This window comes from Abramis brama (assembly GCF_963993115.1).
Source record: "Abramis brama genome assembly, chromosome: 8".
Taxonomy (NCBI): Eukaryota; Metazoa; Chordata; class Actinopteri; order Cypriniformes; family Leuciscidae; genus Abramis; species Abramis brama.
The window spans coordinates 20420840-20446521 of record NC_139970.1 but is presented as its reverse complement, the minus strand read 5'-3'; the positions used below and the strand labels follow the sequence as shown (position 1 = coordinate 20446521).

At 38.1% G+C, this 25682-nt stretch overlaps 2 protein-coding genes and 1 long non-coding RNA gene across 3 annotated transcripts; all 3 read left to right on the top strand.

The window, feature by feature from the left end:
- The first annotated feature begins 9538 nt into the window (after window positions 1–9538).
- Window positions 9539–11944, top strand: LOC311088160 (tubulin alpha chain-like). Its single transcript, XM_084121861.1, has 4 exons — window positions 9539–9589; window positions 9686–9908; window positions 9994–10142; window positions 10226–11944. Exons 1-4 carry the CDS (start codon window positions 9587–9589, stop codon window positions 11198–11200), a joined length of 1350 nt encoding a protein of 449 aa, XP_083977987.1. The 5' UTR covers window positions 9539–9586; the 3' UTR covers window positions 11201–11944.
- Window positions 11945–12422: 478 nt separating this feature from the next.
- LOC311088495 (tubulin alpha chain-like) lies at window positions 12423–16256 on the top strand. The gene is made up of 4 exons (XM_084122657.1): window positions 12423–12534; window positions 14476–14698; window positions 14902–15050; window positions 15136–16256. Exons 1-4 carry the CDS (start codon window positions 12532–12534, stop codon window positions 16111–16113), a joined length of 1353 nt encoding a protein of 450 aa, XP_083978783.1. The 5' UTR covers window positions 12423–12531; the 3' UTR covers window positions 16114–16256.
- Window positions 16257–20415: 4159 nt separating this feature from the next.
- Window positions 20416–24760, top strand: LOC311088755. The gene is made up of 4 exons (XR_014607561.1): window positions 20416–20658; window positions 23108–23747; window positions 23859–23962; window positions 24201–24760. It is a non-coding gene; the product is annotated as an uncharacterized lncRNA (long non-coding RNA).
- The last annotated feature ends 922 nt before the right edge of the window (window positions 24761–25682 follow it).

Below are 25682 nucleotides of genomic sequence, written 5' to 3'. Positions count from 1 at the left end.
CGAATACTTTATTATTAATCTATTATTGCTCCTTGCAAATGAGCTGTAAATCGCTATATGAAACCTGTATGTATAGGCCCATGTATACATGTATAAATTATGGATTTTATTATCATTTAATTGTATGTAACTTTTACATTTTTGCTATGTACTTGTATTTTTGATACCTTGGCATTGAAAAATAAAAAATACAAAATAAGGTGGTAAGAGGACCTGCCCCTCCTGAAGAATACAGAATTGTTTCCATATAAAGATAAAAGTGTTTGGAAAATGCTGAGGTGCAATGGGTGATTGTCTACAAAAAAATAATTGTGTTATGCTAGTTGAAAGTCTCCTCATATCCTGATAGCAATCACAATGTTAAGCGGTCTAACACACGTACCATTTCTCAAAATCAGGTACGCCAATATTGTATTTATATAAAATATGATTTATTTTATTACAATAAAATGTATATACAATAATAGTTAATGAACAATAACAGCCATTATTCACAAATATACAAAGATGGTGTTCTCCGGAGATCCTTCGGAGAGGGCCGTGGCAGAAGCAGCTTTCGCAGGAACATCTGGGGCGGCTAAGAGAGGAATTCTGACGTTGCTCTTCATGTCTTATTCGGTGACCTGAAACAAACAAACAAAAAAGGTTACAGTCATAGATTACAATTAGAAGAAAACATTTTTAAAATCTTTCAAATGAAAAGTGAATATAATCTTCAAAATCATTTGCAGCTGATCTTTGGCTCATTACCTTAAACAGGGGTGCCCAATCCTGCCGATCGACTCCAACTCTAATCAAACACTCCTGAAGCAACCAATTAACGTCTTCGGGATCGCTTGAAAATTAAAGGCAGGTGTGTTTGATTAGGGTTGGAGATGAACGGTGCAGGACAGTCGATCGGCAGGAGCAGGATCGGGCACCCCTGCCTTAAACCATTCATGTCGAAGGATTTTCCTCAGATAAATCCGTCGTCTCGGGCTTTCCTTCAGGAGGGATCGAATCAGGAGGCAGCATTCTGTGCAGAACGATAGAAGCGAGTCAGATTATTCCCTTCAACTTTAATTAAGCTGTAAGATTCGACTATTCTATAAAGTACGCTCAGAAAATCAGAAGAAACGCTTGCATTATCCAATATCTATCTTCTATACAGCCACTTGGCTCAGGTGTTACTTTTTCGTACTTTCTTTGTTTTGTATGATTTAAATTACAGTTGGTCTTCTTTGTTGTGATGAATGCCATCTTACCGTTTGACAAGCCAGGATCAGACCAGGTGTCTTCTTCAATCATTCGCCTGTCTCTTGGTTCTGGAAAGCGTCCACACACCAACAGGAATAAGAGCACTCCCAGAGACCACGCGGTAGCTGGTTTCCCGTGGTACTTGCCCTCTGCGCAGTACTCAGGTGGGCGGTAGGATAGAGTGCCTGCAGAAAAAAGATTTGTCTGATGGGTAAGAACCATAGCATGAAATACCATAACATGTGGCAAAAACATCTGGTGTTTTTAATTTAAAAAAAATGCTGCCTCAAATGTGAGATACGGTTCAATATGATACCAATTGAACTAGTCACTAGGACCTAAGTCCCAAACTACAGGTTTGATTCATAATTCATACCACAGAATCTTTCATAGCCAGATTCCTGCAGGAGATCCCCGCACCCGAAGTCGATCAGTTTGACCTCGAGCGTCTCTGTGTTGACCAGCAGGTTCTCCAGCTTAACGTCCCGGTGAAACACTCCACGGCGACAGCACATGTGAGCAGCCAGTGTTGCCTGCGCCACGATGAACCGCGCCGTGTCCTCATCTAGGATGCCCTCGTGACGATTCAAAAAATGCCACAGATCTTCACAGGGTGAGGGACGCTCCAAGACCATGATGTATTGGTCAGGCTGGTCCTGCCAGTCCAGCAACTCAATGATCCCTGAAACTTTGGGGCCCCCATTAGCCAGGATTAATAGGCCGACCTCTAATGGGAAGGGTGCGGGATGTCCAGGCTGGAAGAAAGATCATTATTACATGAAGGTGTTGTCATTATGTTTACATATTTTAATTTGAAAACAACACAGTGAGTGTAGGCTATACTTACAATGTTGATGTATTTCAGGTCCTGCGGCTTTCTGGCAATTTTCACTGCCACCTGATCAACCCAAAAAACAACAACAACACTGTTACATTTCTAACATGTCAAATGCAGTAAATAGTGGAAAAATATACACAAAAAGACTTGAAATGGATGTAGTGAGACAAAATAATTTGCTGGCTAAATATTGTAAGAAAATGACGATACCTCAAGGCCGTCCTCCAAGCGTTTCCCTTCGTAAACGGAGCCGAATGATCCCTCACCAAGCATTCTGCCCATCTCATACCGGCTCAGAATGTTGTCTGCAAAAAGATGATTCAATTTAGTTGCATGGACAGCAGTGAGTTTAATGTTTGAGGTCATGGCCGTAAACTCACCCTCAGTTGCCTCGTCCACTCTGTTGTCGTGAGCTGGTGCTGGACTGACTGGACTGTGATGGACTGGAGCTGGAGGGGTTTGAACCTGATGATCTTCAAGACCACCGGATAGAGCAAGGAATATCAAACAAAAGCATGTTTAAATGCAATCAAAAAATATTAAACACTGCATAGTCATATTATGGTGATTCTTCAGTCACTACATTAATTCTTAAAATAAAATAAAAAGTTCTGTTTAAATATTTAAGACAAATCATGACTTTGATCAAACTTATTGATATGGTGTGAATTTTGTAGCATATGGTAATTAATGGCACTTCATCCAAGGGAACAGAAAAATTCCCTTAATTAATTAAGTTCCCACGAACGACACGTTTCCATTAATGGATACTCATATCTAGCTGAAAATGATGTAGACTTTATGATGTCCAGAGCACTAATAAACAGAGCATTTACACATTGTCAACTGGTCACTGGATTTACCCTCAGCGTGTCTCTCACTAATGGTTGCAGCGGTCTGATCCTCCACTTTCTGAACCTGACCTGAGCCACTCCAGTGAAGAGAGAGATGCTCTCCAGAACTCCAGTGAAGAGAGATCAGATCTAGAGACCTACTCTTCTTCCTCTGTCTCTCCTGACTATCACTTCCCTCACTGCTAACAGGCTGATGATATACATAGAGCACATAGAAGAGATTTGACCCTGATTTCTTTCCATATCACAATAAACAAAGAACATTTAAAACAAATGCACAAAAAGGTATCAAAATCAAAATTCATTTGTAGCTTATTAGGGCCAATACCTCAAACCAATTCCGGAAAAGTGCTGGACTGTGGTGGCCTGGAGCTGGAGGGGTTTGAACCTGCTGATCTGCAGGAGGAAGAACTTCAAAAATTATATTTTGATATAATATGCCGGTGTGGTCAAATATGGTAATTACTGACACTCCAGCGATATTCTCCAATGGTCATTTGTTTTACCTTCAGACTTGTCCATCCTCCTCCTCTTTCTCAGTGGCATCTCATTTTCAGCGCTCTGATGGGAGTCGTACACCTGAGCGCGAGAACTAAGCTGTCTCTTCAGTGCCGGACCTCTGCCAGAGGAAGTGGACGGACGTCCGTCATCTGGGCTCTGCTCCCTGTGAGCCGGACCTGTGGGCGCAGAAACATGTGGGCCTGGCATCCTTCAAAGTGCAATAAAAACAATACAAATACAATACAAAATACAATACAATGCCCCTCAGAAATACCCCTCCCAAAAAAAGAAATAAAATAAAACTCCGAACTCCCTCTAAAATAAGAAAAGAACAATCAAATGAAAGAGTCCTCAGAAATAATATGAAGTTTTAAAAAAAATACAACGATGTAACGTTAGGGGTTATCCGAGCTCCTTGTAGAATGAAAGTCTCCTCTCTGAAATCCTCCGAACAGCTTCAAAATCTCAAGATCAGCGCAGAAAATATTCAGCAAAAAGTCTCTGAGTCCGTCTCGTCTAGTCTCAACCAGCAGACAGTCAAAAGTGTTGATATTTGCAGTCAGAATTCATAACAGGCGTCCCCGTCGCCATAGCAATTCAAATTCAAATCACTCATATGCACGCATGCGCACCCGAAGTCGCGTGCGTGAGCAGAGCGCGTGAGCGCACATCGAATCTGCAAACAAACCGAATCTGTTCGTGCAGGACTGAATGCAATTATTAAATAACCATTTAACAAGTGATATTATGATGTATAATTACTGCTTAGCTACAAAATGGAAGTTTAAAATTCAACCGTTAAAGCATGAAATAAGGTACCACGAATCAGTGAATCTGAGTTTGATGTGGCTATATTATCAGTAATAAAATAATCATTAAAAAATGTAATCGTTGAAAAAAATATCAGACATTTATGTCAGTTCGATTCAGAGATGAGTACTAATGTTGTCCATCAGAGGGAGCCACAGGATAGCAAATCCTTTAAGATCACAGTAATAATAATTAAGTTATATCGCTAACTTTGTTTTAACTGGTTGATATAAAAACTTTTAGATTGTTAGATTTATTCAGATATACAGAAAAAGAAATGTACATATAATGAATATGTAATATAGTGTCTAATGTAATTGTCTAATGAGTTTATTGAATTACTTTTATGAGGTAAATGTAACATTGCTCTCAAGCTTTCTTAGTTTGAGTGATTACACGAGACATGATTCGTTTATTCAGGATAGTTTATTTAGAAATGAGTAAAAAGGAAAAAAAGGTATTCAGTCAATAACCGCTTGAACTGAGGAGCTACAATGAGGTTGAAGGAGCTACAACACGAGACATTAAAACAATGTCAAAATGGTATTTGTTTAAATTTGATAATGATATTGACACAATTTGAATTTTTTCCCACATTAATTTCACACATGTCTAGTACAATTATGTGGCTTTGTTTTTTTTAATACAGTATACCCTTTTTTTTTTCTTGATATATCCCGAAAGAATGGAAGTGAAATGTGACAACATGCCCCATAGGTGGGGTACATTGTAACATGTGAGGGGTTCATAGTAACATGACCATATGACAGCTTAAAATGCTATCTGATCTAATCAAACAAACATACAAGACAAACTAGAATATTTTCTCCAAAAAAAACTTTTCATATAAAATAATGCCATTTTTTAATAATTAAATATAAACTCATTTTTGAGTTTTGACTACGAACACAGGAAAACACAGCTATACAACATACTTCAAAACATATTAATAATTAGTCATTTCTGAGCATTGACTCTCAGTCTTTATTCACCTTTTTCTCATGTTTCCTCAATAGAATTCAAAAAAGTATAGAATAGAATAGCATATTTCTAATAGGGGCACATTGTAACGCAGTGTGACAACATGCTCCACCTGCACAACTGGGATTTAATTTAAAAATGACTGACTTTAAGAATTGATATTCCTTCATAAAAATAAGAAGCGAATTGAATCTCTAAATATTGACGGGACAGTGACTAATACCCCTCAAGAATTTGCAGATTTCTGTGCTGATTTTTACTGTAATCTTTACCATCAAAATTATTCTGAAGAGGCAGCTACTTTTCTTGAATCTGTTAAAAATTGCAAGACTATTTCGGGTAATGATAGAAACCTCTGCTATAGTGAAATTACTTTATTAGAAGTTAATAACTCAATTATAGAACTTAAAAAACAATAAATCACCCGGAACTGATGTGCTTATCGCAGAGTTCTACAAACAGTTTTCTAAAGAATTTTTATTATTCATTTTTTTTTTTATATATTTTTTTTTTTACCAATTTATCATTAAGTCATTACCTTAAATAACGGTAATTATTTAATGTATACACAATTTAGTGATATCATATTCCCTTAATAAAAGTCGATAAGAGATGAAAAAAAATAATAATAAAAAAAATATATGCGAATTCATTCTAGATAAAAGCTCAGTGATCAACCAATGAGAGCTCTTTGTCATTCGCGCTATGGGTGTCGACGAGCATGCGCGATGACAGAAGAGAAGAGACGAGCTTGATTGAGAGGAGCAGACGCAATCTGATCGTCGTGATCCATTTTATAAATCTTAGATTGAAAATCTTTGAAAAAGTAGGAGAAAGTTTGAGATCTAATTCATTTGATGCATTTAGAAGAAGCCGACTGAAAAGAGGAATGCATTCTACTTGTTCACCGACGCCATTTTCTGATCACGCACGCCTGTAATTGAAGTGTGCCTGTGTGAGAACAAAAGAAAACTAACACATTTTCTTTTCTTTTTTCCCTTCTTTTTCTATAAGGCGTTTGATTCTTTAGAGCACCAATTTATTATTAAGGCATTACATAGATTTGGTTTTGGAGATGTTTTGCAAAGTAATTCAAACCCTTTACAGTAATAGAAGCTATTCGACGAAATTAAAGAATTAAAATAAAGAATGGCACTTCCCCAAGGTTTAGTTTATCTAGAGGAGTAAGACAAATGGTGTCCCATTTTTCCCTATTTATTTCTATTGTTTGCAGCTAACTTACTCTTAATGTTTATCTGTGAAAGCGGTATTTAGGGTATCCGATCGAGAAGTTGTTATTAACCAATTAGCAGATGACACTACCTTATTTTTAAGAGATGCTTCCTAAATCCCTATAGTAATTGATTTTATAAAACTGTGAGTTAATGTCTACTAAAGATTGCACCGCATCCTCTTTTTATAATATTCCAGTTAGATCTGAAGTTACATATTTAGGCATCGTGATGATCACTAAAAATCAAGATAAAAGAAGTACCTTGAACTTGATAATAAAAAGCCCAAAGAAGATTTAATGCATGGCTGCAGAGAGACTTGACCTGGAGAGGCAGAGCACTGTCGATATAACCCGATCAAATTTTATTGGGAAAAACAAAATATCTTTAGAAGTCTGTAATAATGAATACATACAAAGATGGTGGGTTGAATTTTCTTGATTTCGCATCTCTGAACAACACTTTCAAAATTAATTGGATTCGACAGTTTTTGTGTTACAACTTATCTAAGTTCCATAAGCAAGCATCACTTGCGTGGTCTTTCATTTTTGAGCACAACTTTCCCCCTCACTGGTACTTTATTTGGAACAACCGGGATATTGTATGTGTGAGAATAAGTCTTTGTTTTTAAGCAATTGGTTTGAGAAACATATTTTGACTGTTTCTCAATTATTAAATTCAGAAGGTCTTTAAATTATGAAGAATTTTTACGTAAACTCCCAGTAGGAAAACTGTCGCATCCTTCATCACGTAATTATAGATCTATAGACAACAATTCCATATGTGGCGTCATAGGCTATTGGATGAATTTGGTTTACCATATTGATTGGAAAAAAGTATATACTCTGCCTTTGAAATACAAAATAACTAACAAGGCTAGAGAAAGAAATTTCATTCAAATTATTACACAAATTGTACCCTGCTAAAGCTGTTTTGAAAGGGTTTAAGTCAGATGTAGACACAAGTTGTTCTTTCTGTGGCGCCCCTGATGAAACTGCTCCTCATATCTTCTGGGATTGTCCTCGTACAACTATTTTGGGACGAATTTTCTCATTTTATTAACTGCAATGTGCTTCCGGGTTTCTCTTTGTTTTTTAAGGATGTCATGTTTTGCTTCTTTAAAACAATCTATATAAAAAAAGTTTTTTTTTCTGCCATCTGCTGGTCAAATCGCTAAACGCACTGTTTATTGAATTATGGCACGTTTGTCGTTTACCTTTTACATCCGCTAGGAGCCAGTATAACTTAACCCATCTTTGGATCCTGAACCACCCCTTTAAAGTTGAACGAGGTTAGCAAGTGAGTGGTGACATTTGGAGTTAAGCTTTATCTGTAAGAAAACCAAAATCTACAAGCCTACAATATACAAATAGTACATGGATAACACTCTACCTTGAAACCCCAAAAAGTCCAAAAAACAATGGCATACCTTTTTTTTTAATTTGTAAGAACAATAAATTCCAGAGGGAGGCTGGAAGCAGAGCATGAAACAGTGAAATCTGATCTACTACTACTCACATATTATAGAGTAAAAGTCTTACTTCTGAAGTAAAGTGATACCTATAGTTCACCCCAAAATGAAAACTCTCTGTCATAATTTACTCACCCTCAAGTTGTTCCAAACCTGAATACAAAAGAAGATATTTGTAAAGAATGTCGGTAACCAAACAGCTGCTGGCCCCATTGACTTCCATAGTAGGGGCCATCAACTGTTTGGTTACCGACATTCTTCAAAATATCTCCTTTTGTATTCAGCAGAAGAAATAAATTCATACAGGTTTGGAACAACTTGAGGGTGAGTAAATTATGCCAGAAATTGAGCGTCAGCGTCAGTTCTGGCAGGCCAGGTAGTCAAGACGCTGCTAATGCTATTTGCTAACAACACTGTCCAGTCAGCTGATCTGCATTAGCTGATTAACTCCCCTCGCTGCTCAATGGCCAAAGCTCAAACAAGGCGCCCTATTTAAAGCACATTCAGTTTGCTCCTACATGCTTGCTGCTCGCTTCTGCTGCCCGCCACCTCCCCAGCTCCTCCTTATGCATAACGTGGCATTTGCTTTATGTCATGTTGCCTGCTCTGTTCACAGGGGGGATATTTTAGCTCTCACAGTCCTAAACTGTGTGAGCGTTCCCTAATGCTGCTGCTGCTGTCCTCTGACTCTCTGCTATTTCATGGTGCTCATGAAAGGTCAGAGGACTCCCTGAACAGAGCCATACTGCCAAATTTCAATTCAGGAACATCAACTTGTTTGCAATCTATTCAATAAAAATTCTTAAATTATTTTTTATTGTCTGTGTGTTCTTGACTTAATGGACCTGACAGAATTAACATTTTTGGGTGAACTAACTACCACTTTAACATTGCTCTGGAGGCAAATACTTTCGTAAACAGATACATAGTCACAGAGACAGAGAAGTATAAAATCCTCTTAATTCTGTTCACAGTTTCTGAACAGCACATCTGCCACCGCAGAAGATACTCAGGTTACAATAAAAAGGATGTGACATGCGCTTTCATGCACGATTTTCAGGAAGCCACATAAAAGGAACATTTAAGGGATAGTTCTCAGCATCTATAGAATTCAATCTGAGCAACTATTGTATTACTATTTTTCAATCTCCTGCAACAAACCTCATTCAGAGCACACACACACACACAGGGTATCACATTACTCCAACTCTCTGAAATAAGAGGAGTCATTATTAATTTATGAATGTGGCTCCTCCACATGAGTAACCTACAAATTCTTTCTTATATGCTTCTTTGTGTTGAGAATATGAACCAAGATTTTGCACTCGTAAAGGCAAATAGTTTGCTCAGCTGTGCTTTTGTCAAAATGTTCCCCAGAGGATCAAAGAAGGTTTTTGTAATATTGTTCACCAGCCTATTCAGTTTTATATCTTGCCCTAACAATAAACTAGTCCTCTGAGTGTAGGAGGCTCTAACCTCATTCTTTTTCTTTTTGTCTTCCTCCTTTTTCAGCCTGAAGATAGTATCGTCATCACCGACTTCTCTTATTACAGAGAACAGTTACCACATGATGATCCAGGTATAAATATGTTTGGTGTCAGACTTTGACACATTAAGAGCTTCGTTCCGAACCCTGAGCATCGGCTGGAAGACAAAATACAATATGGTAACTCATAACTTTTTTTGTATTAGACATGATTTTAATATAATATTTGGTCTTATGGTTAAATCAATATGAAAGTAAATTTTTCTCATTCTGCAGCGTGAGTGCATTTCCGTTCATGTTGGCCAAGCTGGAACACAGATTGGAAATGCATGCTGGGAGCTTTACTGTCTGGAGCACGGTATCCAGCCGGATGGACAGCTGCCCGGTGATAAGACAATAGGAGGAGGAGACGATTCCTTCAACACCTTCTTCAGTGAGACGGCTTCTGGAAAACATGTTCCACGTGCAATCTTTGTTGATCTGGAACCCACTGTGATTGGTATGGTATGGAATTTAAAATAGCGTGTGAATACCACAATGATGAAAAAAATATGATTGAAACGTTCAGCTTTCTATGAATGTAGATGAAGTACGGACAGGCACCTACCGCCAGCTCTTTCACCCAGAACAACTCATCACTGGAAAAGAAGACGCTGCCAATAACTATGCCAGGGGACACTACACCATCGGCAAGGAGATCATTGACTCAGTTCTGGATCGTATTCGCAAATTGGTAATATTTTTTGGTCTGATTTAGTTTGTAAAATGACTGTAGAAGTATTTTTGGTAAGCTTGCTTTCTCCTCTCTTCCAAAAGACTGATCAGTGCACTGGCCTCCAAGGTTTCCTGGTGTTCCACAGCTTTGGTGGAGGTACTGGCTCTGGCTTCACCTCCCTGCTGATGGAGCGTCTCTCTGTCGACTACGGCAAGAAGTCCAAGCTGGAGTTTGCCATCTATCCCGCTCCTCAAGTGTCCACAGCGGTGGTGGAGCCCTACAACTCCATCCTGACCACCCACACCACCCTGGAGCACTCCGATTGTGCCTTCATGGTGGACAACGAAGCCATCTATGACATCTGTCGTAAAAACCTGGACATTGAGCGTCCGACTTACACCAACCTCAACAGGCTCATTGGGCAGATTGTGTCCTCCATCACGGCATCGCTGAGATTTGACGGAGCTCTGAATGTGGATCTCACCGAATTCCAAACCAACTTGGTGCCCTACCCACGTATCCATTTCCCTCTGGCTACATACGCTCCAGTGATCTCTGCTGAAAAGGCGTATCATGAGCAGCTTTCTGTGGCTGACATAACCAATGCCTGCTTCGAGCCGACAAATCAGATGGTGAAATGTGATCCTCGACATGGTAAATACATGGCCTGCTGTCTTCTGTATCGTGGAGATGTGGTGCCCAAAGACGTCAATTCTGCCATCGCTACTATTAAGACCAAACGCACCATCCAGTTTGTTGACTGGTGCCCCACTGGATTCAAAGTAGGAATCAACTATCAGCCTCCAACGGTGGTTCCTGGTGGAGATCTGGCTAAAGTACAGAGAGCCGTTTGCATGCTGAGTAACACTACAGCCATTGCTGAGGCCTGGGCTCGTCTAGACCACAAGTTTGACCTGATGTACGCCAAGAGAGCCTTTGTGCACTGGTATGTGGGTGAGGGAATGGAGGAAGGAGAGTTTTCAGAGGCCAGAGAAGACATGGCCGCTCTGGAGAAGGATTATGAAGAAGTCGGCACTGACAGCGTCGGAGATGATGAGGATGGAGTGGAATTTTAAATGCTGTTTTTTGTAATCTCAGGGTAATCAGATATTTTAATCTGCTAAAATAAGTTTTAGCGAGTTCTTTTTGGGAGACTATACATTCTTTGGTATCACTTTATAATGCTATTCTATAAGTTAACATTAGTTAATGCAATAGCCACATAAAATAACAATGAACAATGCTTATACAGCATTTATTAATTTCTACTAATAGATTTAAAAAAATATATTTTATCAATGAACATGTCAATGAATTATGAACAAACATTTGAACAACTAATACATTAATAAATGCTGTAAAAAACGTTTGTTTATTGTTAGTTCATGATACCCAACGCATTAACTAAATGTTCCCTGTTCTTTTTCTACATTTAATTTCTTATGCAAAAGTAAAATTTATTAAAAAGTAAAGATTAATTGGAAAAAATACAATAGAATTAAGCTGTCAAAGGTCCTTTTAAGAACAAATGTTGTTATAAAAACCTGCACTCTTTTCATGATACTGTTGGACATGTCATTGTTTAAAATCTATGTATATTTGCACATGCAAAAGTGATAAAGGTCTATAGGACAAAACAGAAAATTTTCCAGCATGACACCCCTCCCCCCACCGGTGTCAATGCAGCACAAAAAATGACCACCTGCTGTAGCTGTTATTCATGATTCAGCTGTTTGTTCATGTCATTGGGCATCAGTACGAGAGGCTGGATATTGTCTGTGCTTTCACTCTAGCACAGAAATTAAAGTCTGTTGACAATTGGGCCTGTGTGTTCATTTTCTTCCTGTATAGCAAGAACCATGTCTATAGAAAACCTTAGTCAATAGTGCTCTTTTTGCTTTGTAAACACTGAGAAACACATATCTGTTTTCAAATGTAGCGCTACATTTACAGTACTTCGACACAAAAGACTTGTGAAGTAATTACATATATGAAATGACAATTTCACCCTTTAAACTTGCCTTTCTTTATGTAGGAATCTCAAAAAAAATAGTCAAGATATCAGTTTTCCTGCAGTTGTTATGCAACTTTTAACACATGAACATGAAGAACTTTGACTTATAGCCTGTAAAAATCCTCGCTGGCATCTTTTCGAATGCCCAAAAAGCTAGTAAAGGGGGCAGATGGTTTTCACAGACCCCAAACTCCCAAGAGGGAGCGAGAATATGCTTGTGTAAGAAGGACGGCCCATCCGAATGACTATCCTCACTCCAATGGGCGATCCCACTTCCTGTTAACCCCCTCCCTTCCTCCTCCCTCTCTATAAAAACCCCACCTCTCCTTTCTTCTCCACAACTGCCTTCTCTATTCCGAATCCTCAAGTCGGCCTGAAGGGAAATCTGACAAGATGGTAAGTTCTTAGTGCTTGATCGATTCTTACTCCTAATCTTTTCATAAATCACTGACTTAAAATCCACATGTAAATGTTTTTATTTGACATTTTTATGCACTTATGGGATGCTAGAAGATTTCAGTAAACACTATGACACTTTGATAATTCTCTTACAATAATGTGTTATTTTTTTGTGTCAAAGACAAAGTTAGCAGCACTGTAGTTAAATATCGAAACACGTTTTAATGAAAGTGATTGAGAGTGACGCATTAAGCCATGTAAGGTTTCAGGCACAGAGCTGGCCTTTCATTACACAGAGGATGTGGCTACGGCCTTCAAATCCTGATCCCAGACTATGACACACGTCAGCAGGAAACTCAAATACTTTGCTTTTTCTGAATATAACATTTATCTATTTTTGGTGGATCTGCAGTCAAAATAGCTCACTGAACCTCTGTCAACCAAAGAGGACGAAATGGGGAACTACACCATGAAAAATGCAGTTGTTACTCACAGAATGAATGCATTCATGTCTTTTTGACATACAAAGAGGCATTAGTAGATGAGATCATGAGTGACAAAATCTGGAGCATAGCAGAATAATGGATAGAACTGTTCTGGTGAAAAGGCCCGAGTGAGATTTCTCTGTGTATGACACAAAGAAGGGTGTACAGCTGGGACGGGGGTGGGGGGGTGGGGTGGACTGAGGCCTCCAAGGAACTCTCTCAGTCTCTTCTTCTGTACTTTAAAGATCCTATGACTAAGCCTAGATGAGAGGCTAAACATGCATGTAAATATGATAGAAAAGAAACTGAGCTCTACATTGAACAATATAGGTCCAAAAGCGTAGGAAAATGCATGAATTTGTTACAGTATTGAGCTTTGGGTGAGCTCAGCCAGTGTGATAACAACTAAAAATAAACTCAACTATAAAAATTCCTCATTCAAAACAATAAAAGAACGCATCTAGTTCAGTGGTTCTCAACCTTTTTGACTCCAAGGCGCCTCATTGTCCACAAAAAACATGAAGGCTTGTTTTCAAAACGGTAACACTTTACAGTAAGGGTTCATTTATATTATATTATTTAATTATAATATATTAACTAACATGAACTAACAATGAGCAATATATTTGTTACATAATCTTTGTTAATGTTAGTTAATAAAAAACTCCAACTGTTCATTGTTTGTTCTTGTTAGTTCACAGTTCATTAACTAATGTTAACAAATACAACATCTGATTTCTGATTTAAATTAACAATACCTAAGATCAATAAATGATGTAGACGTATTGTTCGTTCTTAGTTCATGTTAACTAAAGTAGTTAAGTAATGTTAACTTATGAAACCTTATTGTAAAGTATTACCTTCAAAACTTATTTTAAAGAGCTAAATTATATAAAGTATAAAAAGTAACTAAAATAATTATATTAAAAATAAATCATTATAATTTCAGAATTCCAGAGGATTTAGGAACAGAACGTTCTTCAGGGTTCACACTCTTTTTAACCAATGAATGCCCATGACTCTTCCAGTCGTTTATGATTTCATGGATATTAATGTTTTAAAAATATTTAATTTTCTATACAATCAAATATTGTATTGCCTAGTAAAATAACATAACTAGTTAAATGAATATTCATTATAAAAATGCCCATTGCATTTTAAGATTTTAGTAATTAAATATTTTTCCAGGTCTAGAAATCCTAAGGAATACTTTGATTTTTACTTGTTTTAGCTTATTTAGCTTGTCAAAGCTTGTTTTGTCTAATGTTACCTTGAGGCCCTCTTGGAAATTTGCTGAGGACCCGGCCCCCTGATCTAGTTAAATATTTAGAACTACCATATTACTGTATCTTTAATTTGTTAGTATATAATATGTTAGAGTATTTAGCAAATATATGTACAGCTGACACTTATATTCATATATTTATATACTTTACCCTCCTTCTCTCTCCAGCGCGAATGTATCTCTATGCATGTTGGCCAAGCTGGGGCCCAAATGGGAAATGCATGCTGGGAGCTTTACTGTCTGGAGCACGGTATCCAGCCGGATGGACAAATGCCCAGTGATAAGACAATAGGAGGAGGAGACGATTCCTTCAACACCTTCTTCAGTGAGACAGGAGCAGGGAAGCATGTTCCACGTGCAATCTTTGTTGATCTGGAACCCACTGTGATTGGTAAGTTCAACCTGAGGAACAGAATATAATGAATCTAAATGATCATGAAAAAATTTGACAAAATATTGGAAAAGCAACATATCTTTCAAAAAATGTAGCAATCAAATCCAAACTATTGTTGGATTTCCCATGAATTATTATTATTTATTTGCTATTGAGAAGAAAAAAGAATAGGAATTTGAACTAGTTTTTTTCCTCTTCAGATGAGGTGCGCTCAGGCACATATCGCCAGCTGTTCCATCCAGAGCAGCTAATTACAGGCAAGGAAGATGCTGCCAATAACTATGCCCGTGGTCATTACACTATTGGTAAAGAGATCATTGACCTAGTTCTGGACAGAACTCGCAAACTGGTATGGTTTATAAAAACTTGACTTAGAAGCATTAATAATTATGAAGTGTCATTTCTAATAAACTGATTCACTACAAATTCAACAGGCTGATCAGTGCACTGGCCTCCAAGGATTTCTCATCTTCCACAGCTTTGGTGGAGGTACTGGCTCTGGCTTCACCTCCCTGCTGATGGAGCGTCTCTCTGTCGACTACGGCAAGAAGTCCAAGCTGGAGTTTGCCATCTATCCCGCTCCTCAAGTGTCCACAGCGGTGGTGGAGCCCTACAACTCCATCCTGACCACCCACACCACCCTGGAGCACTCCGATTGTGCCTTCATGGTGGACAACGAAGCCATCTATGACATCTGTCGTAAAAACCTGGACATTGAGCGTCCGACTTACACCAACCTCAACAGGCTCATTGGGCAGATTGTGTCTTCCATCACGGCATCGCTGAGATTTGACGGAGCTCTGAATGTGGATCTCACCGAATTCCAAACCAACTTGGTGCCCTACCCACGTATCCATTTCCCTCTGGCTACATACGCTCCAGTGATCTCTGCTGAAAAGGCGTATCATGAGCAGCTTTCTGTGGCTGACATAACCAATGCCTGCTTTGAGCCGTCAAATCAGATGGTGAAATGTGATCCTCGACATGGTAAATACATGGCCTGCTGTCTTCTGTATCGTGGAGATGTGGTGCCCAAAGACGTCAATTCTGCCATCGCTGCTATTAAGACCAAACGCACCATCCAGTTTGTTGACTGGTGCCCCACTGGATTCAAAGTAGGAATCAACTATCAGCCTCCAACGGTGGTTCCTGGTGGAGATCTGGCTAAAGTACAGAGAGCCGTTTGCATGCTGAGTAACACTACAGCCATTGCTGAGGCCTGGGCTCGTCTAGACCACAAGTTTGACCTGATGTACGCCAAGAGAGCCTTTGTGCACTGGTATGTGGGTGAGGGAATGGAGGAAGGAGAGTTTTCAGAGGCCAGAGAAGACATGGCCGCTCTGGAGAAGGATTATGAAGAAGTCGGCACTGACAGCGTCGGAGATGATGAGGAAGAGGGAGAAGAATATTAAAGAGTCGGAATCAACCAAGTTCTAGGTGCCCTGCAAAATAAAATCTGATCATTAAGCTTTTTGCAAAAATAATTACTTGAAATTCCATTTGCATTACAATTGGTTTTAGATTAATAAAATTTGAACAATAAAACAAAGGATTATTTTGTGTTTGTGTGTTTTCTCACTCATCTCAAGGCATAATACCTCTCTTACTTTTTTAGGTAAGTGAGCATCTATCCCTTCTGTGATTTCTGTCCCTTCACTAAAAATAATAAGGTGGTCCGAGATAAAATAATCATAAAATAGCAATGGAATTTTATTATAGTAAAAGTTAAAGTAGTTAAAGTAATTAGAGAGATTGAATGACTCACATGACAGCAAAAAAAAAAAAAAAAAAAAAAAAAAGAAATCTGTAGGCATCAAGGAAGTCTATAATATCTGGAGAGGACCATCTGTTTGCATCCCCATTCATCTTAATGGCAGTTGCATAGTTGCACTAAATTCTTTTTCTCTTTTTTTGTTCAATGACTGATTACTCTGTGTTTGAAGTTTTCTTTGCCACATTCAGGGAAAAGTGCATTACACACACACATATATGTGAAGTATCAAAAATATGGACAGTGGTAAAACATCTACATTTATTCATTCAGAATATACAGATACAAACGGAAATACATTGGGATAGGCAGTTAGCCATTGCTGGTAGATGCTGCAACTACATTCTGTGGGCAAAAAGTATATTTCTCCATTGAAATGTGTGTAATTGACTTATTTTTTTCCATAAATGCTGCAAGAAGATATTCTTTTTTTTTCTCTCCATGGCAGTCACATGGTATTTACAGCTCTGGGGTCTCATTTATAAAACTGTGCATAGGATCCTTACTAAAAGTGTACGTGCGCCCGAAAGCCAAAAATGGCCTAAGCCAAAAAATATTCAGACTATTTTCATATGCTATAATTCATATTATTTATATTAAATTTTGCCTTTTTGAATTGAAAATATGCTATAACAGAAAACTGTTATGTGTGGTAAAAGGACAGTAACCACAAAACTTACCATGCTTTAAACCTCAGTAACCTTAGTTTTACTGTGATAGGTGTGGTAAAAGGACAGTAACCACAACATTTACCATGCTTTAAACCTCAGTAACTTTAGTTTTACTGTGATTGGTGTAGTACAGGACAGTAATCAGTTTTCTGTTATAGCATATTTTCAATTCAAAAAGGCAAAATTTTATATAAATAAAGTTGAGTAATTTGCGTCACCGTATACTGTCGGTAGTTGAACATTTCTATTGTAAAACAGTCAAATATTAAATGTTTATCAACTTACATTTTATCAGGCATTCGTTCACTTCTTTAATCATTTTGACATTGATGAGCTAGATGTCAAACTCAGTTCCTGGAAGGCCACAGCCCTACAGAGTTTTGTTCCAACCCTGCTTCAACACACACTCACCTGCAGTTCTCAAATAATTGCAGTGAATCTCTTATTTGCATCTTAAGTTTATTGCCAATAATAATGACAGGTTTGCGAAAGTGTAGAACTCGGTGAGCTCGCGCAAAACACATCTTCAGCACAGCGACTCATTTAAACGCCTCTGATTGACCGATGCGTTCATCAGACATGTCTGTGATTGGCTACAATGCTCAACTCTGCAAAAGCACGAGTACCTTTAATGCAAAGGGAAAAATATAAATAAAACTGGAATATGCACTTTTCATGATTAGGTAATTGCGGCTGCTGTAATCTTATTCGCATTTGTTTTTCGGATTAATTGTTTTGATCAATGTAACAAATGAGGTAACAAAATATTCGGGGCTTTACTAAAAAACATTCAGGGGCTTAAGTCAACTTAGCCCAGCCCTAGCGCCACCCCTAAGTAGTAAATACGCTGTCCTAATAATGTGTGAAATAATGTATTTTCTGTTTGTCGATATTAATCAGATTAGCTCACGTTCAGTCACGGCATTACATCTGTCATCTCCACGGAGGCTTTGCGTTTTATTGCTTTCTAATTCAAAACAGGGTGATTAAACACTGCCTGTTACATGACGTGCTATAGGCCTAAAGACCTTAAATCAGTTAATCATATTCACATCAGATTAAAAGTACAATTAGTTCCAAAGTTGTATTTGTAGTAGAAGCACAGTACAAACAACACTTACCATGCTTTTACCACATTAACATTAGTTTTACTGTGGTAAGTGTAGTAAAAAGACAGTAATCACAAAACTTACCATGCTTTTACCACACTATTGGTAGTTTTAATGTGATACTTATTGTAAATGCACATTAACCACAACACTCACCATGATTTTACCACAGTAACCCTAGTTTTACTGTGATAGGTGTGGTAAAAGGACAGTAACCACAAAACTTACCATGCTTTAAACCTCAGTAACCTTAGTTTTACTGTGATAGGTGTGGTAAAAGGACAGTAACCACAACATTTACCATGCTTTAAACCTCAGTAACTTTAGTTTTACTGTGATTGGTGTAGTACAGGACAGTAATCACAAAACTTACCATGCTTTTCCCCCAGTATTGGTAGTTTTAAAGTGATATCTGTTGTAAATGCATATTACTTGCCGTGCTTTTAATGCTTTATAATGTAACATCCAATGTTTGTAAGGTAAATCAGTACTTTTTCCTTTAAATAATCCTATACATAATGATATATTATTTTCTCTTTTTTAAGCTGAAAAGACCAAAAGGACCTTTCGGAATATTACTGTTTGAGGACAAGTAAACGGAGGAGACGGACAGCTGCAAAGGCAAATATTCGCAATGGTATGTATGTATTGGTTTGAACCCTAAATCAAACATTTTATCAAGCATTTGTTGTTTCTTAAACCTTTTCTCACAAAACCCATAGCCCAATCAGTACGAACATAGTCTGAAAGTCTTAATAATTCACAAGATTTAACAAGTTGTCAAATTCGTACGATACTCGTACATATTTGTATACTCGTACGTACACAATCCTGCAGCTTTTACTCTTAGTGCTGTCATTGGCTACTGCCTCAATTCCTGTACATATTTATCGCGATATTTGTAAATCAGTTGCGCCCCTTCTTGGAAAGTAGTCGGATGTCCCACACACTGTCAGAAAGTTGATATTAATTGCATTGTATTTATTACAATTATTACAAATTGGTCCCCATCTGTTTATGTTCCAGTGATACATGATGTCTCTCCATACCTCATAACCTACTTCTGTTTGCAGGGGTGTAAAAGCTTATCTTACTTGTCACATGACATCAGATACTCGATTATTTTGTCATAATCAGATCAGTTACACTGCTGATAACTGTCCCGTTTGCATGTAAATCATTTTCATATGATTATTGCTTGCTATTAAAGACATACTTTTATTCATAGAAATTCTTGTTGATTATGGGTAAAACTGTTTTTGTTCATTACTTAGCTTATATTATGTGCTGCAATATTATATATATAATACTTCAATGTGTATATTATATAATGTGGTGACTGCTGCTTTGTAAATTTATACAAGGAACAGGCAACTCTGGCCCTTTGAATTCTCCTCTTTGAGGTTCAGAGTTTACCTCCAACCCTAATCGAGCACATCTGAAAATTTTAACCAAAGTCTTCAGTTTTACTTCTAGACAATAGGCTGGTGGGTTTGAGGTTGGAGCTGGTTTAAAAGGGGATATGTATCGATAGTAGAAACATTGATCAGCAACGCTGCTATTGGCTGCTCAGCGTGGCCAAAGAGCGCGCTCAGTTTTTCTCCTCAGCAGAGCAAGATAGATAGAAGTGGCCATGTTAGATGTTTTTATCACTTATTAGCCTATATTTTTGTATTTTAATAATTGCATTTACTTTGTTCATTGTAAACATGGGAACAAATAAAAGTGAAGTACAAAAATATTCTACATAATGGTAATTTTTAGTTATATTATAGTCTCTTTTATAAAAGGCACTGTTAAATAAATGGTTGTCTGTTTATAAAAGCGACCAAGAAAAAGACTGAGAAAAAAAAAGAAAAGATCTTAGTAGCCTACACTGTAAAATATTTTTTTCTGCATTAAATTAAGGCCGTATAGTCATTTCAACTTTGAAATCTTGAGTAATGATGAATTGCTTTGACTTGTGAAGGTGAAAACTGATAAACTTATGTTAATGTAAAAATATTTTGCCATGAGTTATTGATCACATTTTTCCCCGAGTGTAGTTCATTGTAATGACATTGTGTTTTCCTCTTTTGTGCACTTTTACATAATACACCAACACTTTTACCTGTTCCCAAGAAAGTGGTGGCTGAAATATGTGCAGTAAGTGGACTTTTTCTAACTTTCCAAAGGAAAGAAAGTATAAGACTTTGTAATGTCCATTTGTTTCCATTGCACTGGACAGTGAATAAACCCTCTCAGATAACTGTCATATGGAGGAACTAGCCTACCTGCAAGTGCATAAATAACTTTACTTAATTTATACTTGTATGCTTTATGGCTGCAATATAAGTTGCAGGATTCCACATCTACAGAAAGGCCTACAGAAGAGTCTGCACAGACAGAGGAGACATAGGCCTGCAGGTGGGCAGTGTATAGCCAACTTTTCCTTTTTATTTGTTGCATGAGGCATGTGTCTAATATCTCTTGTTGCAGGCACTTGACCACTGGCTTTTCTTTACAAAGAACAATTGAAATAAAACTCAAGGAACTAAGCATATTTGTCTTTTATTAAACATTTAATGAAAAGTGTTTTTTTTTTTTTTTTTTGGCAATGTTGTGTAATATGGCACATGCAACAATGTCACAGGCCCTGTCAGGTGTGCAACCCTCAGACTTTTCAGACACTGAAATCGTCCCTTTAGTTAGCCAAAGTTAATTTCATTGTGTGCCCTTGTCCTGGCTAGAGCTGCATTGTAACTGGTTTGGGTCAGGGAATGGGGTCATAAAACACCTGTCTGCAGGCAGGAACATGTCATAATCACCTATGAAAAAATGCAGTTCTGTTAGGATCAGCATAAGTGTATGTAATACAGTGAGCTTGATATTTAATTGTGGAACTTTCCTTACCACTTTCAAATAATGTGCATAAATGTGAATCTCTGAAAAGTCATGCACAGATCCTGGCCATTTTGCTTTCACATTTGTGATATGGAAGATTTTAGTCAACTGCCTTTTTTCTTTTTTTTTTGATATAATATTACTAATCTGGAATATTAAGAATCACAATAGTAACTGGGCTGCACATTTACATTGTGAACCCCCTTTCTGTTCACATAATCCCCTTCATTGAGGCCTTGATGGTCTAGCCTATAGTCTATGGTACCAATCACGTTAGTGAAGCCTGAGTGACATATAGTCTACTGTAATCGGCATGGTCATGATTGCATGATTTTCATCAATTATGATAGCCTAAAAAAAAAAAAAAAAAACTGCTTTAAAAAAAACTGCTTTACAACATTGGGTCTTAAGTGGCTTGGAAATGCCACAAAAAAACCTAAAACTGTTTAAGCGCCAGGTAAACTCCGAATGACACGACAGACAGCACTTTCCATCAAGTTCTCCGCATCTCCAATAGTGCAAAGGAAAGAGTCACTCGCAAATAATCTTAGGGCAATGCAAACAGTTTGTGCTGTAGTTAAAGCCCGACTCCGACAAGTCGAAAATAAATGTGCGTTTCCAACAAATTAATAATGTAAACGACAATCTCACGAGTCACGAGAAAAAATATATATCTCAGAAAGTGCACTATCGCGCTGCGCTGGACTTCCCGCATCACCTCCGCTCATAAAGCCGGGATCTAATCCTGTTTAGTTAACATGAAATAGAGAGCCTAAATAGAGAGTCCTTATCCCCTCCGCTTCCGGCTCATGGGACCTTACTTTTGGAAAAAATATGTATTATAGTCAATGGCGAGAGACAACTTATCTTTTTATTCCGTCTGAACTGTGCCCTGAATTACACATATGATGTTTGTCAATTTAAAAGATAATTATGAAAGTCAAGAAAGTCGCAGTTTGTCATAAAACAGAAGAGTAACATTTAGTTTTATGTGAAAATCGCAACTACATCTCCCGTCTCGACTATGTACGTCACCATCCGTTGCTCGTATGTGTGCAATCTGGTACAAAACACTCAGGCATGACGGCGTAACGATTATAACATAAGACTATAGAAAAAATGACAGACGTTAGCTTCAGTAAAGTTAGCTTCATTCATTGAGAGAAAGGGTATGACGTCACATGTGCGCCTTTTGGGTTTGTAGTCTTTGTAATTACGTATTTTCACAGTCTTATACCTCAACAGTTTTACATCAAACTGCGACTTTCTTGACTTTAAAATGTATCTTTTAAATTGACAAACATCATATGTGTAATTCAGGGCACAAATTAAACGAGATCAAAATATTTGTTGTCTCTCGCCATTGACTACCATACAATATTTTTCCGAATTAAGGTCAAGGTGTTCCACCAGAAGGGGAGGGACTTAGGCTCTATAAGCCTGCTCCCAAGCAGGTTTAAGCTTGCACACCTGTTGCTATGACAGCAAGTCCAGGATGAGCGTCGAAGAACCAAACAATCCAAGATCATGCCAAATCGCCAACAATCAAATCCAGCTAACTGAGTTAGCGACGTACGAAGAACGGGCCACTGTACACACCGTTTTTCAAGTTCAAATACACTGGCGTTAATCCACTAACTCTCCTGATTGCTTTGTCGGGCAAAATGGCGGATTATGATTGGTCAAATCACCTGTCAATCAAACTCCTTGCAAGGGTGAATTGAAAAACTTCAGAGTGAACGTCATTCAACATGTTCTTCTTCTTCTTTTTCTTCTTCTTTTTCGACAACTGGTCACTAATTCTAGCGTTTTTCTTCACCATTAACTTTGGCACATTGACTGCCACTCCTAGTAAATGCGGTTGTCGCTCCTGAAACTTTGCAGTGTGTACGTGGCCCTTGGAACCTTGAAGCTTGATTTTTGCTACTCTACAATTTGCAAAGTTTCATCAGTTGTATTCTTGATTCATCAGCATGGAGCAGCGTCGCCTGAGAAGAACCAGGGCTCTTCCCACACACCTGAGGGGATTCTTGGTGGAGGGCGTCTCTTAAATTCAAGACTCCTGTAATCGAGTTAGATCACATTTACAGCTGTATCTCTGCCAGAGCTCAAAGACCCACAGGTTTGGAGGAGCGCCACTTGAAGAACGCTGCTGTCCTTCCTGACATCCGTCCAGCAGTCTCAGTCTCTTCAGTGGACGTGCGTCAGCAGGATGAGCCTGTCTCCATCCACCGCTACAGCATACAGGCCTACCAGGACATCTACCGCTCTGTGGTGGAGCCCATGATGAAGACACGCAGTGGTCGGCGGCGGCCCTACAGTCTTAAACTAGGACTGAAGATCAAGCAGCGACGTGGGACGCACTTTCAGAAACTCTTAAGAGCATTTTATCAGATTGGGCATTAGATAAGAAAAAAAATGCCACTGATAATGGTGCTAATATTGTGGCTGCAGTGGGCAAACATAATCTCCCCAAATGCCAAGCAAGTGAGAAGTGCCCTAGGATTTTGCTGGAATCTGGTAAGCAGTTTCAGTATGAGCTGGATAAAAGAAGAGACCAGAAACGGGTACAGACGGAGGCCAGCATTCCTCAGCATAATTTAGTTGAGTGGGTGAGTGAATTTTTTTTATTATTGAAGTATTTTTATTTTGTATATTATTGATAACTAATAATGTCAATTTATCTTTTTAAAAATATATTATAATAATCCTCAAACTATCAGATACAGGGGCCACTGTGGAGAAGCTGATATTATAGATGACACCAAAGACCAGCTTTTAAAAGAGATGATGGAGATGGCAGAGGATGGACACATAGTTGAAGAAGGTGGGAAGTACCTGTAACAATGATCTTCATTCTGCAATCGTTCAGTGTATATATATATATATATATATATATATATATATATATATATATATATATATATATATATATATATATATATATATATATATATATGACAGTCAACATGACTGCATAAGATTACACTAACAAAAGTAATTTTTAAGGGTTATATTAGGTAGACATCCTGCTTAAGGTAACAGCTGCCCTTCACTTTTTACAGTGTCTGATAGAGCTGTGGCAGATGATGATGTCTAAAACACCTTTTGCACCACCTCCAAAAAAGAAGAGACTGATCTGCTGCAGAACAGAAGAGCTCAACCTTCTACACATGGCTTACCAAAAAGAACGGATGCTGAACTGTCACGGTACCCACAGGAAGAGGCACTAGATACTCCGGCAGGCCCTTTAATGTGGTGGCGAGACAATGAATCCAGGTTTCCTTTCATTTCCAAGTTGGCAAGAAATGTGCATTTGTGCAACAAGTACTGCTTTGGAAGGAATGTTCAGTACAGCTGGCAATATTGTGACCTGCTAGATGCTCTCTTACGCCAGAGAGAGTCAACATGCTAGTGTTTCTTTCCCATAATCTACCAAACAATCAAGGAGCAGGATTGGTTTTGTTTGGGAATGTGACTTTTATGGCCTGTTCTGTTATGGTAGTTTATTGTGATTATTTGTTTCTGTCATTTACAGAGTTTTCAAATTTCTGAAATATGATTATATATGACTTTATTTGGGAATGAGATGCCTATTTTTCATTGAATAAATTACTTGAATATTTAAAGGTTTTAGGTGCAATAATCGTTATTGCAAGTGACAACTTGCAAATAATTCAATAATCACAATAATGTGTATAACAATTAATCGGCATAATTGTTAAAGCCCTAAAAGTGACAATTTATCACTAAAGCCCTAAAACAAGACAATTAATCGCAATAATTTATTAAACAGTTAATCATCAGCCAAATTTCATAATCGTGACAGCCCTACACATCAAACAGCCGAGTATCAAACAGCGTGGCTTACATATGTAAATACTCTCTCTATATATATATTTCCCTATATTTCTCGATACCATATATTAATATTTATAGATTAATATGCAAGTTTCAGTTTGTAGGGTAAGTTTTATTTTGTAGAGTAAGTCTTTTGACTTTCCACTTATGAGCATAGAGATGCCTAGTAGAAAAGGCTCTTGCTTCAGTAATAGTCTTTAACATGCACTTTTAACTGATGCTGTGCGCTCCGCTCAGAGACCAAACATGCAGATTCCACAGCTTTGGGTTGTGCCAGATTGAACCCCTCGCCTGAGAGAGGAGGTCCTTCCTCCGCTGGAGCTGTCAGCATCCCCACCGGTCCTCGAGTGGCCAACTCAGCGCAACTAATGGCACTGTCTCTATCTATCTCTCTTCCCTGTTTTTGCATAGCACCTGATGCAAAATCTTCACTGGCATTAACTTATACATGCCTGCTTTCGGTCAGCAGTGGGTTAGGGAATCCACTCCCAGTGTGAGGCGACAAGAACAGCGGACAGAAAAAAAAACTGGACAGTGAGCGTTCTCTGTTGACGCATGCAGATCCACTTCCGCCGGCCCGGACATGTTCCAAACCATTTTTACTGCTCTTATTTAGAAATGTATGTGCCACTCCCTCTCTGTGTTCTTCTATCTAGACACCTAAAAAAAACAGTCTGCCATCGCAT